At 42.4% G+C, this 18,773-nt stretch overlaps 1 protein-coding gene across 2 annotated transcripts; it reads left to right on the forward strand.

Moving 5' to 3' along the window:
* The first annotated feature begins 962 nt into the window (after positions 1-962).
* alpk3a (alpha-kinase 3a) lies at positions 963-18,751 on the forward strand. 2 transcript variants are annotated; one of them, XM_053885710.1, is made up of 14 exons: positions 963-1,087; positions 1,363-1,608; positions 2,134-2,255; positions 4,635-4,752; positions 4,829-6,026; positions 9,373-11,623; positions 13,297-13,444; positions 13,854-13,981; positions 14,061-14,096; positions 15,140-15,414; positions 15,490-15,578; positions 15,645-15,862; positions 16,647-16,695; positions 17,545-18,751. In XM_053885710.1, exons 2-14 carry the CDS (start codon positions 1,469-1,471, stop codon positions 17,876-17,878), a joined length of 5,106 nt encoding a protein of 1,701 aa, XP_053741685.1. In that variant the 5' UTR covers positions 963-1,087; positions 1,363-1,468; the 3' UTR covers positions 17,879-18,751. The 2 variants fall into 2 exon arrangements, with proteins under 2 accessions (XP_053741685.1, XP_053741686.1); XM_053885711.1 differs by having other exon boundaries at positions 9,376-11,623.
* The last annotated feature ends 22 nt before the right edge of the window (positions 18,752-18,773 follow it).

The raw sequence follows: 18,773 nt of genomic DNA on the forward strand, positions 1-18,773 counted from the left end.
GGATTGTGGAATTCAAATGTGGACAAATTGTGTTATACATATATTACGGTAAGACCGGTTACCGCCATGGTTTCTCAATCCCAGGTTGTTTACTAAGCACACACACACACTCGGATTAGTTATTGTTCTGCGGAGAAACGTTGCGTCAAATATGAGCACGCAGTCACTCAGTAACTGCTACATCACATTACACATGAAGTCGGGTTTAAATAGTCGCCTGACAAAGCTGTTTTCAGGCGTTTTAAGTCAGATTTTTTACCGCATATTTCAGTTGTCATGCGTAACCTTCATTACCTTGTGTTTACTATGGCGGTGTGAATGTCCCGTATTCAGGACATTTTATGAAGAAAAAAGAAAAAAACATGAATTTATGGAACAGTGTGCAAGCAAACATAATGGGTGAAAATGAGTTTGGCAACAGGTTTGCCATTTCTTCGGTGCTTTTGTTGTTCATAGTAGGAACAAGTATAGCAGGTATGTCTGTCTTTACTTGAAAATAAGTCAACAAATTTGGATTTAACACGGGCTTCCTCCTCCGGATGAAATAATCTGTGATAAATCGCGAGGCCAACAGTTTAATGCTGTGTCTTGAGACTGTTTTTATTGATGTGAAATGTGAGCCGCTTGAGTCTAACTGTGTTTTGGCCCCCGGTGTTGCAATGCAAAGTGAGGAGGGGGCAGTACTCTTGAGAGTATAGGTCATCGTCATCATCAACATCATGTAGTACACGGGTCAGACATGTTGCTCGATGCTCAAACCAAGTCCAGCACCGTGTCTTGCCAAGACTTTTTTCAATGACTCCAAAACAAATGGGGATGCAGGTACACATCTAATTTGGTTCAACTGGAAGCTTGTTGTTTTTTTCAACTTTCAATTTTAACCTTTTTTTTCTAAATATATAATAGATTTGGATTTTACAGATTTTTGGTTCTTAAGTCTAGTTTTGGAGACGTTGATGCCCTGTGGAGCCTATTTGTAGGCCTGCTAAAAATAGGGCCTCGCTGGCAACACATGCATGTCTATGATAGGCAGCTCAAGTGCTTCTCCTCAGACTCCAGCCACAAAGGAACACGGAAGATCTTAATGGTGAGTTGGATGATGGAATATACATTATCGACCGCAAAATTGTCCGGATAGCTCCGCTCAGTCAGCTGACTCCGGAGTTGTGCTCGATCACCAGCACCCCCACCTCAATCTGATAGCTCAAACTATTTTTAACACCCCCGATGTAAGGGCTTCACTTGGTGGTCACAAAGGACAAGCGCAGGCTCTGAAATGGTTTTGGAGTTTTCCACAAAGAAGCGTGTGCTATACACTTTTCCCAATGTTTTCCCAAATTTAAGAAGTCTTTTCTTCCTCAGGGGTTTTTACCTGGACTAAAGTTGACCTGGAGCAGTGACCTTTCTTGAGCTTTGGACGCAACAAAGGAGTCTTTTGATTTACCGTTTTAAGTAAAAGGGACTTAGAATGACTTCCAGAAGGCCGATGACACGCTCTTTTTCCAGCAATGGACGGACAAGCAGCTTCAATGAAGAGGATAACGGATCCGCGAACGGTCGCCCGGAGAGCCGGAATACTTACCTCTCCAATGTTAGGCCTGAGAACAGGTAAAGTATCTTGTTTCATAACATGCAGCGCACATTTCTTGTGAATGTTTTAAAGCAAAATAAGAAGCCGAATTTCAGTTTGGATCCATTGAGGTCTACCGTGTCAAGCAACACTCTTCACCAACATCTATTGATGATTCGCATTTGCCCCCTCTCTAAATAGCTATTCAAGGTATTCTCACTACAGGCCGACGAGGTAAAGCGTTATTTTCAAAATGAATCCTCCCAACTAACACCTTAACCGCAACCTCAGGTGTCCACCAAGAATGATCCCTAAACAAGACTTAACAGTAATGTAAGTTTGTTTCCGACTGAATCACCGTCAGTCACCATGTTGGATTTACTACTTTGTTTTTGCTCAACACCTCGCAAGTCTTTGTGTCACGGTTTTGTTTTGAAATCTCTTCACTACCACAAACCATCACCATTAACACCTATTCCTCTGATGTAGCGTTGAAGTGCACCACACAAGCTGCGATGGAGTGAATCGGACCCTGCTTTATTACTGAATGTTTCCTTTCCCAGGAGCACACTGTGCACCGTCATGGCTCAGTTAACGGAAGATATACAGCCCTCCTTTGACACGACCCTAAAGTCGAAAGCGGTGTCGGAAAACTGTAACGTGAAATTCACCTGCGTCGTGTCTGGTAAGCTTCATTTGTACATGTTTTTGTACGTAAGCATATTGCATTCACTTTCTTTGGCGTTTTGAAGTGTTTTTTTGCTGAGTCATGTATTTATTGGTTTGTTTTTTTTGTTTGTTTGTTTGTTTGTGGTAGTTATTTCCTTTTTTTCTTTATATAGTATTTATTTATTTACCTATTTTTAAGACATTAATGTTCAGAGTTTTCAGAGTAATTTTTCCCATTTGTGGAGTGCTTGCTTTTTGAGCTTTTCATGCAATTTTCTGTATGTTTTTCAGACTGATATTTTTCCTGAATTACCAAGATACTTCCAACCTGAAACCTGGATGTGTGGTGACTACTTGTCTCCCAACTTCAGCCCCACACATCCTTAACTGAAAAAACAAAACTTTTCTGAAAGGAAAAAAAATAGTAAATTACTTCAGAAAACAAAGCTTTAAAATATGTTTAAAAACAGAAAAACATCACTCTAAAAACAGAAAGAAATACTACAAAACAATATCCAAAGCTTATTTACTCTAAACCATATTATTATTAAAATTATTTTTTAAGTGAATTGAATAGGCTTCTGTACTTTATATTTATTATTCAGATTTTTAAATATTGAGGGACACTCTCTCGAGCACAGGCATGTCATGTTAAATTAGAATGAATTGTTCTGTGTATATGATGCACGTCCTGCAGAACTGTTCAAAAGATGACACAACTATTACTAAGAAAAGCAAAGTTGCTAAAAAGCCCAAGCATCTGTAATATCATTATGTTTTTCAAGCGCCATCTGGTAAACAAGTTTTGTGATTTCAGTTTTCACTGGTCATCTGAGTTGAGTCATGCCAAGTTCCTGTGTGACTCAGTTTGACAGTCATTCCAGAAGTTTTGAGACGCGCTTGCGTTCTCCCACTCGCCTGCATAATTAGTTGAACGTTGCGTGTCAGAATTTGGCTTTATTCATTTTCTGTGTGGGTGGGGATAATGCCAAATGATATTGGCCGACATTTTGGGCAGGTCAGTTTGTTAGATGGATGCAACATATGCTCTAGTTGCATGAAGAGAAAGCTTCAGAGAAACTAAAGGGATTCTTCTTCATTTTAAAAGTGGCATAATCGTAAGTTATTTAGTTTAACTCACATGAGCAGGAACACAACGTCAATTGTTTTGTGGCTCAAAGGTTGAAGTGTGAAGTGAATATGAACATGACAGAGGCAGAAACCTTACTTTAGTGGTCGGAGTGTGGACACAGTATAATGGACATGCAGACTAGTAAAAAAAAATTAAACATGCAAGCAGCATGTTAAAAATAGAAGTGGGTTGACAAATGCAGGTGATTGGTTAATAATAGTGTGTCACTCCTTAGCTTCTCTATATACTAGGTGTTTTTTTGCTCAAAAAGTTTGCTCTTCACCTTTGAGTGGACCTGAAGACGGTACCAGAAGCCTCTCAAATCCTAATATATATAAGATTTCTAAGATAAATAACATGACAAGAATACATAAAAAAAGAACAAATATGAATTCTAATATGAAAACTCAACATAAAAAAATGGAGACACATCTCTCAGGTTTCTGGAGACAGTAGCAGTTTCAACACCATAAACATGAAGCTTCGTTCAGCTACCACTTGACAAGCGACTTACCTGAACACAACCTCATAGTCAGATCATTAATATTCAGCTGTTCTTCTTCTGTTTTATCCTCTTGCTCTTATTGTGATTTAAATCCCTTAATTTGTATGTTTAAAATGTTGTTATTATCGTTTTGTTAAATAAGAACAATCCATTGTTGCAATACGTCTTCATCTTTTCGACATTTCCCATCATAGTCAGCCTCCTTCACTTTTTGACCTAGTTTGGCATTTCCTTTCTTTGTGTCTCTGAACCATTTGCCAACGCAGGTCTCACTTCTAAAGCCTCCTCCAGTCTTCTCTCTCTTCCTCCCCTCCATGTCTTTCAAATTTCTAAAAGCATTTTTATAAGAGTTGTGCAATGACTAACTTTTATAGCATCAGGAAAGAAGAAACTTAATTCCCTGTTAAAACAATAGGGAAACTACATCGGTCACATTCCTTGAATGGATTTAAGCTCCAAGATCTGATGCATGTCAGCAGCTAACATGTATTTTTCATTTGCATTTTTCATTTTCATCCAGCATGTTCATCTATAAAATGCTGACCGCATTCAAACTTTCACAAAAACATTGTGGTAACAGAACAATCTCATGTTGCAGACCCTGAATGTAAATCCCCCTTCTTTCAGTTTTAGAGTACAAAACTTTTAGGTGTGTCCACACTGAGCTGCTCTTACAGTTTTTCTACCAGGAACCATTTCAAGTTAAGTTACTAATGCAAAACACTTGGAAGAAAGTGAACACATGTCTGTATTTTCAGGTTATCCAGCTCCAGAGCTGAAGTGGTACAAAGATGATATGGAAATGGACCGCTACTGTGGCCTGCCCAAATATGAAATAAGACGGAATGGAAAAACTCACACTCTCCAAATCTACAAGTACGTTCTCACCCTCACAATGAGGAGGCTCTTTTTATTCTTATTTGACCGACTGAAGTTTGATTTCCTTCTGCAGCTGTTCATTGGACGACGCTGCAATCTACCAGGTCTCTGCGTGCAACAGCAAAGGCATCGTGTCATGCTCTGGAGTTCTGGAAGTTGGAACCATGAATGAGTACCAGATCCACCAGAGGTTCTTCGCTAAACTGAAGCAGAAAGCAGAGAAAAAGAAGAAAGAAGTGGAGGAGCAGACGAAGAAGAAGGATGAGGGGAAAGATCGGGAAGCGAAAGCGAAGGTCAGCCCGGAACGTCCTCCGAGAAAGCGGCCCATTTCACACACGGCACCAGCAGTCAAGGAGCCGGAAGCTGCGGAGCAGCCGGTGGCTGAAACGAATGGAATGCCCCCTGAAGTGACTGAGGCAGCTCCAGAGACTTCCGTGGACAATGCCGTTGAGAAGGAGAAGCCACCATCTGAGGAAACACTGGTGCAGAAGAAAATTAAAGTAACTAACGGTGTTGACGCTGGAGTCAACAAGGCCGACAACTGCTACGATGGTGGAATCAGCTTAGCTCAGTTCCTGGCACAGACTCTTCAGTCTCAGGCTGCTGAGGAGAAACAGAACCCATCTCAAACAGAGACGCCTCTAGAAATGGATTCAGCTGTTGAAAAAGAGGACGCACCTGAGAGGACACTGAGGATGGAAGAGGAGCAGGAGACAAGAGAAGAGAAAGATCGCTCCAGCTACCAAGAGAAGGAGGAAGAGAGACCTAGCCGAACGACGGAGCATCCAAAGCATCATGGCAAGGCTCGTAAGGACCATGAGCACCATCACCTTCAGGCGTCCTTGTCGTCGATGCTTCACTCGGTCAAAGACTTCTTCTTTGGGAAGGGTAAGAAGGACTCGCACCATCCCAGCGACAGTAAAGAGAGCTACCTACAGCCCAGCCCACCACAAACGCCGCCATCATACCAGCTACACGCCGAGCAAATCAGCGAGCCTCAGAAACCAGATATTTCTGTACCCATGGTGATCGATGAACCGCATTATCCAACAGAAGATGTGGCTACAGAACAGCATGAAGATGGATCTCAGGATAGACCTCTTCAGTTGGACTCACCAGAAGCTCATAAATCCCCTCATGAGGATCTACGGCCTTCAACAGGGCAGAATGACAAGGATGTCCCTGTGGTGACAATGGAGGCATCAGTGGGGGCAGAGATCAACGCTCCAGGTGAAGATATGGCATTGTCTGGGCCTCAAGTTTCAACGGAGGTATGTAAGAAATCCCCTCCTGAAGCTTCAGAAAGTATATTTAGATCGTTTTTCTGGGTCAACGTTAAGGCCAGACTTTAATCAAGGTCACAGTTTTGCAGTGAGGGTGAAATATTTGCAGTGCAGTATTGGTGTTAAAAATATGAGGTGTGGCTCTTTGACAACACCCTTGACGGACATGTGAGCGAGTCGAGGCCGTGTGACAGTTTAACTGCATTCACATAGCGAAGCCAAACAAGTGAGGAATCAGGAAACAAAAGAGAAAGGAAACTTGTGAGAACGATTCCTGTGGGTGGGGGATGTCGCACATGTTCGGCAGGATGGCTAATATCTCATCACTGCTTCAGCATGAAAAAGCCAAATATCATCTCATGTGACCGAGGAGGCGCGTACGAGGAAGGCGCACAGTGGGAGCAGAGCTGCAGGTCTCGGCATGAAAGACGGACCTCGTCACATAAGACGCATTCCTCATTGGGTCCCGAGCCGCCCCTCCCTTTCGTTTATCTTAAAATAAACTCACACCAGAGAAGAGGAAGCTTGGGCTTCTCTTCTACTGGTGGTCAGCAGGGACTGTCAATGTCATTTTAACAATAGGAAGTTGAAGGTGTTGTACTACATAGCAAATAAGGGTGTAAAACACAAGTTTATCGTCGTCGTGCTGTTTACATTAGTTGCTGTGGTTTGCCTGTTTCACCTTGCGTCATTATGGCCCGCTATCACCTTGCCTGACGCCCCATTTTCAGTAATAATGGAGTAATTATTATCATAATAATAACTACTTGAAATGGTACTGAAGGTGACTGGTGTTGCGAGTCAGTGCTGGGGAAAATCCTGCACGACATTGCCAAGTATTGGCTGCCTTGACTCACTTATAAGCCTAAGTGATTCCATTCTTGATCCAGTTATATGACGTCGGTCATCCCATAGCTGTAACAGCGTCGACTCTTCTGGGAAGCCTGTCCACAAGGGTTAGGGTGTGTTTTGTCAGAATTTGTAGAGTCACACGCTGATGCTTGTTCCTTAGTCTCTGGTCAAATCCAGCCCAAAAGTGTCTTATCCTGGTTGAGTTCTGGACTCAGTGAAGTCACACACAACACTCTTGGCCATGTTTTATGGTCCTGGCTCTTTGAACTGGTGCACAGTCACGATGGAAGAGTGGAAACACTTCTCCAACTATTTGCCGGAAGCATGGAATTGTCCAAGCTTAGCACCTGTAAACTAACCTGACCCATCCTTCAGATATCCAGATGGAGACGCACCAAAGAACATAAACAGAACACCTGGTGTCCTTTGTTTAGAAGCATGGGCAAATACTTTTAGCCATATAATTTGCATTATTTGCTTTAATAAATGGTTTTTATTATCCCGCGAATGGGAGTCAAACTGACTTGGCTTGTAAAGCACTGTTGCAAGTGTGTTAGAGCTACCTGAAACCTGTCATGCAAAAGGGAAGCTAATACGCACATTGTTCCAGAGCCTTTTCATTTTAACATTTCATGTGGAACCATTATTGTGTAGCAGTATTGTGCAGCTTGAATAGCAACATGAGGAAGTAAAACTATTGACAATATTTAACAAGGTTTGCTCACATGTGACAAAACACTTCTGTGTGTCTAACAGAGGTGAAGTGAAGAGTCATTTCTAGAACACGAGAGCGACGCTAGTTCCCTTCGAAAGCGGTGACTTTTTTTTTTCATTGCTCTGTGGTCACAAGGCAACATTTTTTTTTACTGCTCTGCGAGTCCCTGGGCATGTCTCACTGTAAGGAGAATAGGCGTTGTGTTTTTGCTGCAAATATGCACCCGATAAGAGCTATATATAAATGTAATGTCCATGTTTGTCATGAGCAAATATTCATTTGACAACCCTTTCTAGCATTGCTGGGAATTCCCTGGGATTTGTTATTGCCTGTTATTTATTAACTGACTTTTAAACCTGCCACTTACCTTTTCCTGCAGAAAGACAAAAATGTAGTTTATTTCTCATACTTGCTGCACACATGTGTAAACAGGGTTAGAGTATAGCTCCAAAAATAATCTGACAGGTCATAAAACACTCTCTTATTTGTGTATTGCTTTTTATTATCCAAACATATTGAGTTCATGGCTAACTGGAGAAACTTGTCATAAGCTGCCGTAATTTTAAATTTGTTGGAATCTGTCACAAGTTTGTGATTTATGGGTGTAAAAGAGGTCTCAGTCTAAAAGTGTCGCAGTGTCACTCAGTCAAAGGTCAGCGCGGAGAGGAAACAGGCTTCATAAAACACAACACTCCATGTTTGGCAAGGTGTTGGCTAACGCGCTAGCTCCATAAACTATACCGTTTCGAAGCCATGTTGAAATGTTGTGTTTCACTACATAATATTTAGTAACATACCCTTCCTAGCTTGAGCATTACCTCAGCATCTCGCGAGCCAGCGTAGCTGTCAGCTAAAAACAAAGCGTGTAATGGGCTAATTGAAATATTGTATTTTTATATAACTATTTCAATGTAGTATTTGTTTCCATTGTTATCTCAGCAGCTAGTGCATTTGATGGACAAAGTACTACCTCATTTTTGATTCTAAAATACAGCCACCTCATCTGGTTGTTGCCTTGATTGTTGTGGTAGATATGACTTTATTGCCATGGTATTAGGATGGTTTTACAACATCCTCTTTCCACCTGATAAAACTTTTACAAGTACAAATACCTCATAAAGCTCTTTATTACTTTGAATGTACTGTATGTAGTTAGTTGGTCTGGTTAGAGTTGTTTGCACTTGTGTAAATAGATTGCAATTTATAATCTCAATTAATGGCATTGAAACTGAGGTAACTCACGGTTAATGGCAAATGAATCACGTTTTTTGTATCTGTTTTAAAAGTGACTTGAATGAAGATTCTATCGACAAAAGAGTGTCCAATAATATTGACAATGTGTTTGAGCCTCCTAGGTTATTCTAAAGAATATTCTTGACAGTATCAGTTGTGCTGTTGTAGTTGCAGTAAACTGAAAAGGTTTGCATGAGGAAAGCATTGGGGGCCACTTGGTGTTCCTTCCTTTATGTTCCAGTCGCAAAATGTGGCATTAATTTGCCATTAATCACGAGTTAACTCAGTGCGATTAATTGAGATTAAAATCTACTGACAGCTCTCCTTGCACTACTGAAATAGCAACCGTGTTCTTTGTAGTTGCGGTACATGTTGTCATAGAGCAATCGTATTGCTACTTCACTACCTTTTACTAAGAGTTTACTAGTTAGTAATGTTAGTTTTCCCGATGTGATTGGGTTTATAGGCTGAAGACTAACAAACATTGAGCACAACAAATTTTCCTTTATGTCGTGAAAATATGTTTCTTTCAAGCAGGTTGAAGAAAATGTATCTCCACTGGTCCCTGAAGTGGCTCCACAACATGATCCGGTGGAATGCCTGGTTAGCCATCCAGCTGCTAAAGAAGAGTCCTCAGTCAAAGACCATTGTTCACCCCAGTGTGATGAGGTTCCAATGGAACAATTCCCCCCTATAGGTATCATAAAAGATCTACCGATCATCACCATCTCAGAAATGGACAGCGAGGTCATTGTTGAAGCTGCAGTTGAGGAAAAGGTGGGACCAGAAGATGAGCGTCTTACGGGAGAGAACCTTAGCTGCGGTGAGTTAGACGTGGAAGAAAAAGCTGAAGTGAAATCCAGCCAAGAGCCGCGCTCTGCCGTGGAAGTTTCGGTAGTAACAAGTTTAGACAGTCTAATAGAGATGGCTGAGTTGACAGAACCTGAAATACCAGGTCAAGCCCTGCTCTCATTGAATGAAGTGGAACAGTGTGAAGCTAAAGTAGAAGCCACAATACCGTCCCTTATTAATGAAATGCATTCTGCTCCAGCTGCAGAAGTAAGTGTCCAGAAAGATGACACAGTTACTGTAGAAGAAGACAAGATTGAAGTCAGTTTAGAGAATGAAAGAGAAGCTTCAGGAGGTGAAAGTATGACAGTCGTAGAGAACGTGGCATCAGTGTCTGATTTAGAGGAGGCAGAAGATGTTGGAAACAACGTGAGAAAAGGAGAGCAGTTGGAGGTCATGGACGAGCCGAGTGGTGAAGAAAACAAGGAAGTCAATGAGAAAAAGACTGAAACACAAACATATACAGACAAGACGGATGATTCAACGGGGGTTTCAGAGGGTGATGTAATGTTGACCTCAAGTTTGAAAGATAATGAGGAACAACGAACCAGCAGTGACAAACAGCTGCCTGTGGCGACACCACAGGTGGATCTGAACCTAGATATCAGCTCCATAGAGGACGTTAACCAGATTAAACCCCGAGCCATCCCAAAATGTGACCTATTAGATCCGGGGATGAAAGAGTCGATGCTGCCTTTGACTATATTGGCGCTCAATAAGAAAGAAATGGAGACCTCTTTCCTGCCAAAACATGATGCAACAGAAGCGCTGATCCAAGACATGACTGTGGCAGATTCATTGGGGTTGCTGTCGAAGCAGAAAGGTATGCAGGATAATGAAGTACAGTCAGAGAAAGTTAAGCTTTCGCAATCAGATGAGAGAGTCGAGGAGGAGCCGGCTGGCGTGAAACGTGAGCTTCCCAGAGTGAACTCAATTCCTGTCATTAATGTGTCATGTTCCGACGACATAAAGGTTGAAGAATTGACAGATGTTTTTGATGCACCACTTGTTGAAGCCCCCACACCGACCCTGACAGTTGTGCCGCCGATATCTGTCACTTGTCCTGAGAGTGACGGCGCACTCCCAAAGCCCGAACTGTGTGAGTCGGGAGTGACAGAAACCGGCGCAGTCACGCGAAGCGGAACAGAGGATGATGTCAGCAATCATCTGCCCACAAAACCTCACAGTACTGAGAGACAAGCAGGGACGGTTGAAAAATTGCAGACAGACGAGTCTGTTTCTGGGCCGACTCAGATTTCCCCAGCCAAGCCAGACAGTGCACTACCTATGAACAAAGTCACAGACAGTCAGGTTGTCACTGATGTGTTGAAAAATAAACCCGCCAGAGAAGGAAAGACGGACTCTTTCATGACAGTTGAGGATCTGCTGAAAACTAGATCCTCGGAAAGACTTTGTTTTAAGCCCCCCATCATGCCCTCATTAAGCCCGTCCAGTCTACGTAAGTTTAAACCGACTCCCGAATCAGAGAACGAGGCTGGAACCGTCCCCGTGATCACTGTGGATGACCGCCCAGGTGACAAAGCAGAAGACGACCTGAGCGGTGGTTCCACACCGACATCGTCCCTGTCCTGTGAGAGCAGTCCGCGGCTGAAACGCAGAGACAGCCTTTCGCTTATCCGCTCCGCCACGCCCGAGGAGTTGGCTTCCGGAGCGCGACGGAAGATCTTCATCCCGAAAACCAAGGATGACGCTGATGGAATTGCTGACGTGAAGAGTCCCTACATGTCCCCGAGTCAGGCCCGCCGAGCAGCTCTCCTTCAAGCTCCGATGGGACAGAAGACCCCTCCCATGGAAAGGCGGTCGCCATTGATGAGCCGCAGGAAAGCTACGCTCGACGTACCAAAGGTTGTGGAGGAGCCAGTGAAGACACCACCTGAGGAGAAACCTGCTGAGAAGAAGCTCGATCCACTTAAAGGTAAGGATGCACTGGAAAGGCACTCAAGGGAGCATGTATACCTTCCCCCCCACCCACCATGTGATTCAATATTATTAACCTACTTGTATTCGCCAAGCATATAGCTTGTGGAAAGTCTATGAATGCAGGTGGAACCTCTGGTGGGCTCATGAAGAAGAGCTGGAACGGCAGCAAAGCTGCGCAACTGAATATTTCCTTCAAGTATGGAATCACCTTTAGGGTCCACGTACTTAGAGTGGACCATCTCGGTACAGGACCTCTGCTTCAATATGTGTCCCCATACCTATCATGATTGGTAGATTAACAAATCAACAGTTGGGGCTGGAAGATCCTGAGTGACGAGTCTACAGTGTCAAGAATTCCATGCATGCTGTGAATAATACGGCAGGTAATTTTGTGACGCACGCACCAAGGCCTGCTGTTGGAATCCGAAGCCTAGCAACCAGCCGCACTTTGGAATCGATCAATCATTTCCACATTTACGCATCAAGGAAACACAACAAAGGTCGGCCTCTCTCGCACTGTAGGGATTTTTTTAGTTCGTTTAGAACCTTCCAGCCCACTGAGTATGTGTTCACCTGAACCGAAGAGCGATGCAGTTACGCCCCCCATCCTGGTTCCAACATCGAGGTTACACTCAAGCCATTTTACATCCAGCTCAAGGTGAGGAATTGGGCTAAACACTAAGTTTGACTGTGCCTATCAATGTCGAGCGACCACTTTGTTGTCCCCGATGAACATATCAGAAGGGGAAATGGCGGCGTACGACATGCGATTGGTTATTTGAACGCGACGGAAACTCCACCCATGATCGTTCTCACTGTCGTGACCTAACCCTCCTTCATTACCAGAATCAGCCTCCAAAATCAATGAGGATTCATTTTGTGCTCGAATATTTCTAAAATAACTTTTGAAGCAATATTTTATTTTTATTTACTTATAAAGACAGAATTCAGTCGTTCCATTGAAGCCCATTGCTGTACCCAAGTTTCTGAGCACCGCTACGCCCTTTGTTTTAAACCCATTTCCAACCAATCCTGAAATTTTTATTTGACTAGTCGACGGCTTGAGTTAAGGCGGTCATAAAGATATAAACTACTTTGAGTTGACTTTACACCCAGGCCGTGTCTGCAGTAATCGCATTTTGGTTACTGTAAGACAGTGAGGCGGCTGAATGTGTGAAAGTGAGGGTTTGTTTTGTTCATTCAGAGGATGAAGTGAAAGCGTTATCTTGGCAGACGTCTCAAAACCTTGAAAACAATGACAAGAAACGTTTGAACGTTACCCAGTCAGTTTCAGGTACAACGCAGCTTCAGCAAGGAAAGTCTGCTGTTAGGAGAGTGGGATGATTTTGTTATTATTATTACTAATATGTGTCTTTTTGAACGGATTTTTGGTTGGAGAAAAATCAGAAAGGTTCCGGTGAATCAGAGTTCTGTGTTTTTTAAGCGCATAGTTTCCAGATGGTAGAGTCCAGAGCAGTGTGCGAACCTAAAAATACACTGATCTAAGTTAGATAAGTAACATATGACCCCCCCATCAGGCGTAGTTGTTGACAGATATTATGGGGCTAAGGTTTTAAACATGTGGTGATGCTAGCGCCCACAATTCCCTGCGCAAGAATGACAGGTCAGGTTGTGACTACATTGATCATGAAATGTGTCATCGCACAGCGCCGCAGGTCATCCGGAAGATCCGGGGGGAGCCGTTCCCAGACGCCTCAGGACACCTGAAGCTGTGGTGCCAGTTCTTCAACGTCCTCAGTGACGCCACCATTAAGTGGTACAGAGATGAGGAGGAGATACTGGAGGTGAACCGAAGGTAAAACCCCATCCTGTCTAAGTGTGTCAACATCTCACATCTCACGTGGCTCTGAACGCTGCACTCACATTTTCAGTTTGGACCACACCTAACTGCTGTCGGCTGAATGACACTTTATAGACAGACAGGATTTATTTGTGTCTTCGAGAGCGACCCTCTGTCATCCTCATGTTTAAAGTGACGAGGCCCAGCTCATGTGACGGTGAACTCTACAGCTGTGACTCAGGGAGGTGAATCTCTGGCGAGATGTGTAACTCGACACTGTATTTTTCCCACCTCCGGAGGCATTAAAAGTCTATATATGTCCTAATAGTTGCTGTGTCAGCAGGCTACCGTCACGCGGCTCGATCGTCGGTGTCACACTGACATCTGGTGGGCGAGTTTTCACTCCTTTTTTTTGTACTTACAGTGGTGGCGATGAAAGCCAGGTGGCGCTAGCGATAGTGCTGGCGTCAAGCAAGGACTGCGGGGTCTACGGCTGCACCATTAACAACGAGTACGGAAGCGACACCACTGACTTCTTGCTCAGTGAAGACAGTAAGGCGCCTAGTTTTTATTGTTCATTCCTTATATATATATAAATCCTGCAAACTGTGTTGTCTTTTCTTTGACGCAGTTCTGGCAGAGATCCTTCTCAGAGATGATTTGGAAGGTAAACAATCTTTAAGTAACTCACTTACACCATGTTTGGGTTTTATTTGGGGGAATTTTTTGTTTTTTACAATGATTATTATATATATATTTTTTATTATTATTTTTGTATAAGATGAAATACACTCAGAAAGCATTGTGACTGTAGTGTATGTACAAGACTATATAATTTATCAATGAATTGAGGCAAAATAAATAATAATAATAATAATAATAATAATAATCACATTATTATACCGCAATTCATAAAGCAATGTAATCAATCAACAATTTCATTTTCGAAAATATGACCTAAGATTATGATACGCGTAAAAACAGTCAGCTCCATTTGTTATATTCACGTTGTAACATGTGAGGAAAATTTCATTTGTTTAGTTTAGAAATGGAACAACAGACGACCAGGATCCCCTGTTGGACTATGGATGTATTACAAGTCAATTCGCAAAATACATTCTACAAACAAAAGAAAACATTGCAAGCGAAATTTAAAAACTGTTACATAGCCTTATTGCACATTGTACAAACTGAGTTCCTTAAATCGGTGCCAGTTTATAATATAATATAATATAATATACTAATATAATATAACATAACATAACATAACATATCATAACATGATTTTATACACATATTATGTGTATTGAATAATGGTACATGGAAAGAACCACGTGGGACCCATTTCTCGTGTTACTTGGTAACAATCATTTTTAACCTAAAAGGACATGCCAATGTAAGTGTCCAAACTGAAAGTGTTTCAAGTACCATAGTCACATTTTGGTGTATCTTTTGTTTCCTGTAATAAAGGAAAGTGTTGGAGGCATTTCAGCATCTTGAATGTTCAAACAGAAGTGTCTGTGTGCACAATATATATTAAAAAAAAGAAGTTAAGGAAGAAATTTGCTTCCAACTTTGGTTCAGCTTGTTTTCCAGTTATGGTGGAGCCTCACAACCAGACCCTGAGTTCTAAAATCTAAAAAAAACAAAAACATTATCATCATGAATTCATGTCATTTCCAAAGCAGTAAAAGGCTCTATTTCCTTTAGTTGGTGAGGAGATCGAGATGACCCCACTGCTGTTCACCAAGGGTCTGGCCAACTCCGGCTCCTGGGGCGAGAAGTACTTCGGCCGTATCATGACTGAGACGGCCAACGTCGGGGAGGGCTGGTGCCATAAAGCCAGCAAGGTTAGAGTCATATATGGCCTGAACCCCATCTTTGAATCTGGAAGCAACTGCATCATGAAGGTTCAGAACCCCATCGCCTACGGGACCAAACAGGAGAGCAACCTGGCGGAGAGAAATCTGGAGATCACCAAACAAGTGAGGGGAACACTCGCTGTACTTCAGTGTCAGCCTCCTCTGCAGTATTAATGCTGGAATCACTCACTCTTCCAGGAGTGCAAAACTCAAAACATGATCCGGGAGTATTGTAAAATCTTCGCCGCTGAAGCAAGAGTGCAGGAGAACTTTGGCTGTGGACTCGAGTGAGTATTTGTACATGTCCAAAGCTGAGCATTGTTTGGGGATTGGAATGATGCTGTTTGTTTCAGGGTGATTCCTCAGTATCTGATGTACCGGCCGGCCAACTCAGTGCCCTACGCCACGGTGGAGGAGGAACTGAGCGGCGTCTTCCTCAAATATTCCACGACGGACGCCAAAGGTAGACTGATCCTACGGAGCGTTTCGGAGATGGAGCAGAAATGTTGCACCTTCCAACACTGGATCCATGAGTGGACGCATGGCAACCTCCTGGTCACTCGACTCGAAGGTAATAAACACGTTTGCTGATTTGCTGTCTATTCTATAACAACAACCATTGGTGGACGCCGTGTCGAGGCTTGCTACGTTGGCGTGGAGTCTTCAATGGAATGTTGGTGATTTTATTGTAGTTTTGAGTTTCCAGACAAATCCTTAGCATTCTTTGCCGGAACTTGCTTCATAAAAGCAATTATTCTATCTGTCTTCACATTTTGGAGCGCATTCATTTTGTTGTGCATTTAGTTTTTCACCAACTTTTAAGGGAAACTTTGACAGTCCATGAGTGTCAATAAAGTTTTGAAGTGAGACGTCACGTTAGCTGTCAGCCGATGTCACATTAGCTGTTAGCTCAGACAGTCTTTGGCGTCGCAGGTCGGACAAGGATCCCTCCCTCCATCGTTCTGTCGTGAAAGAATGTGGTCAAATAAGAGGTGCATCAGGTTTAAAAACAGCTGGAAGTTGCGCATGTGAGCGGCTTCTTCGCTGTGAGTGTGTGGGAAGAGGAGCGACAGATCAGCGCATCAACACAGTGTAGCTCGACGGTATAGTGGATAGAAAGAATGTCAGCGAATCCATGTGATCTCCTCACCTTGGTTGCTCTTCAACACCTTCTAATTGTCATGATTTAGTGGCATCATATCGCCCACCTCTATCTCCGGACACATGAGGTGAAACTGGATCATTTTCCCACGGCACACCTGTCACTCTCTGCTGCTGTAGATGAAGTGCATCAGGTTTAGACAACAACAACTGACTAAAATACTGATGATTTTAATTGTTTTTGCCTTTTGTAGGTGTTGGAACCAAGCTCACTAACGTCAGAGTCGTCACCAAGAATAAAGGGTTTGTATTATAGTTTGACCAACAATATGATGACTCATATTTGAAAGGCCTTGTGGACTCAGATGGTCACCAAAACGTCATCATCTGTTCTTGATGTCATTGAATGTAGTCTGGGATAGGACTAGGATCAGGTTCCATTTTTCTAATGGAAAGTCTAATCGAGCCAATGGGTGACAGATTTTTACATGAACATTACCAAAATATATACGTCAATATAAGAATTATTCCTGAATTTTGAAAAGCAAATCCAAGGCTCCAGCCCACACCCGGAAAAGTGCGGTCAGGGGACCATAAGTGGCCCTTTGCCTCTAATTTTGCGGCCCTCGTGCGTTCAGACAAAAACTATTAAACTGATATGTTATATATGTATTATATATATATATATATATATATATATATATATATATATATATATATATATATATATATATATATATATGTGAAATGTTTCTCTTTTTTTTCCTGATCCGTTGTAGCCATGACTGGTTCAGCTGTGAAGATAACACACAAATTCACCTTTTTCACCCTTTTCATTTGCTCTTTTCATGAGTCTTGTTCCTCAAAATACATTGACAAAAGTATTTTTTACTATTACTTTTTTATCCTTCTTAGGTGTTATGATTTATATTGAAACAAAATGCAACTGAAATTAAGTATTTCTACATGTGTATCATACAAATGTAACCTTTTTAGGTCTATTTCGTCCTCTGTATATTTTGGATTTTCCCCATCATGTTTTGTAGTCATCGCCATCTTTCTTTTGCCATAATGGCTCTTCACAACAGTCACAGCTGTCACAGTTCACACTGTGGCCCTTGGGCACTCACCAGTGTCTCCCTTGGTTTGCAGATACCAAGGTCTGACCGAACGAGGCTCTCCCGAAGTCTTTGACCAGTTCTTGGCTCAACATCAATGCAACTACTACTGCGGACTTCTCAGCCTTCGCCCGCTCAAGTCCATGGATAGTCTTCAACAGCCTGCCAAAATGAAAGGCTCCAGGAGTCCCTTGCTCAATCGCAAGGTGGGGTCTGGCTCAGGTAGCCCACAGCTGCAGCGCAAAGGTCAAAGCCCTCAGTTGTCCCGCAAGACTAACTCCAGCCCAAGGGTGTCAAGGAAAGTTCAAGAGACTGAGGACAATAAATCGGACGTTTCACCAGCCGGTGATGGTACAGAACCAAGGTAGGGCTCATAAATGTTTGACATGAATTAAAGCTAGTTGTTTTCCAGCCAAGTACTTCATGACTGACATGTAAAAACTGTGAATAAGACGGAACACTGAGTGATGTTCTTTTATCAAGTAGGTTAACTATTTACTTTAGTTAAACCAAGCGTAAATGTAATGGTTGACTCGCAGGTTAAGGTCATCATCACCTTTAACTTATTAACTGATAGGAGTTGGAAAAAAGTGGAGCATAGAAATGTGAACTGTGAAGGATGGAACTGCGACAATCTGGCTTTGAGCGTCAGAAACTCTGCATGTGCAGTTCATGATGGAATTAAACCACGTTATTATCTGAGGCGCAGTCAACACCATTTAGACAGTTCTGTATTTATTGATTTTTTTTTACTTCACCACTGTAATTATACTGTATTTATTTCCACAACGCTGACGCAGAGGGGTGAAATAAAGCCACGGGAAAGTGACCGTCCGGTTCATAAGAGTTTTTTTTTGGACTTAAAAAAAAAATGTGTCGACTGTAAAAACTGTCCTTCTTGCTGTTATCAGGGCCACCAATTGTTACGCTCAATTCTAAGTGTCCAGACTAGGATGCTTCAGTGAATGATTCATGACAATCTACTGTTTTGTAAAAATCCCCTTTAGATGCATGTGTTTTTAAGGTATTTTCAATAGTAAAGTGAGTAATCTGACCAGTGGACGGTTGAGACGTTTGCTGGGATTAAAGTCCGATTGTGTATATAAAGCCAAATGACAAGATACAGAATCTTAATGTGGTGTGATGTTGAGACACCCGGCTCCCTACATCGGTGCGAGTGGGTGAGTGAAAGAGTAGACCATTTGTCACTTGGTTGTTGTGTGTTTCCTTCACACCAGCGCCAAGTTTTTTTTAAGTAAAATA

This window comes from Synchiropus splendidus, chromosome 14 (genome assembly GCF_027744825.2).
Source record: "Synchiropus splendidus isolate RoL2022-P1 chromosome 14, RoL_Sspl_1.0, whole genome shotgun sequence".
Taxonomy (NCBI): Eukaryota; Metazoa; Chordata; class Actinopteri; order Syngnathiformes; family Callionymidae; genus Synchiropus; species Synchiropus splendidus.

Coding starts and splice junctions, on each gene's coding strand:
- alpk3a (XM_053885710.1), top strand. CDS start 1,469: ATGACTTCCAGAAGGCCGATGACACGCTCTTTTTCCAGCAATGGACGG. Junction 6,027..9,372: donor GGCCTCAAGTTTCAACGGAG/GTATGTAAGAAA, acceptor GTTTCTTTCAAG/CAGGTTGAAGAAAATGTATC. Junction 14,097..15,139: donor TCTCAGAGATGATTTGGAAG/GTAAACAATCTT, acceptor TATTTCCTTTAG/TTGGTGAGGAGATCGAGATG.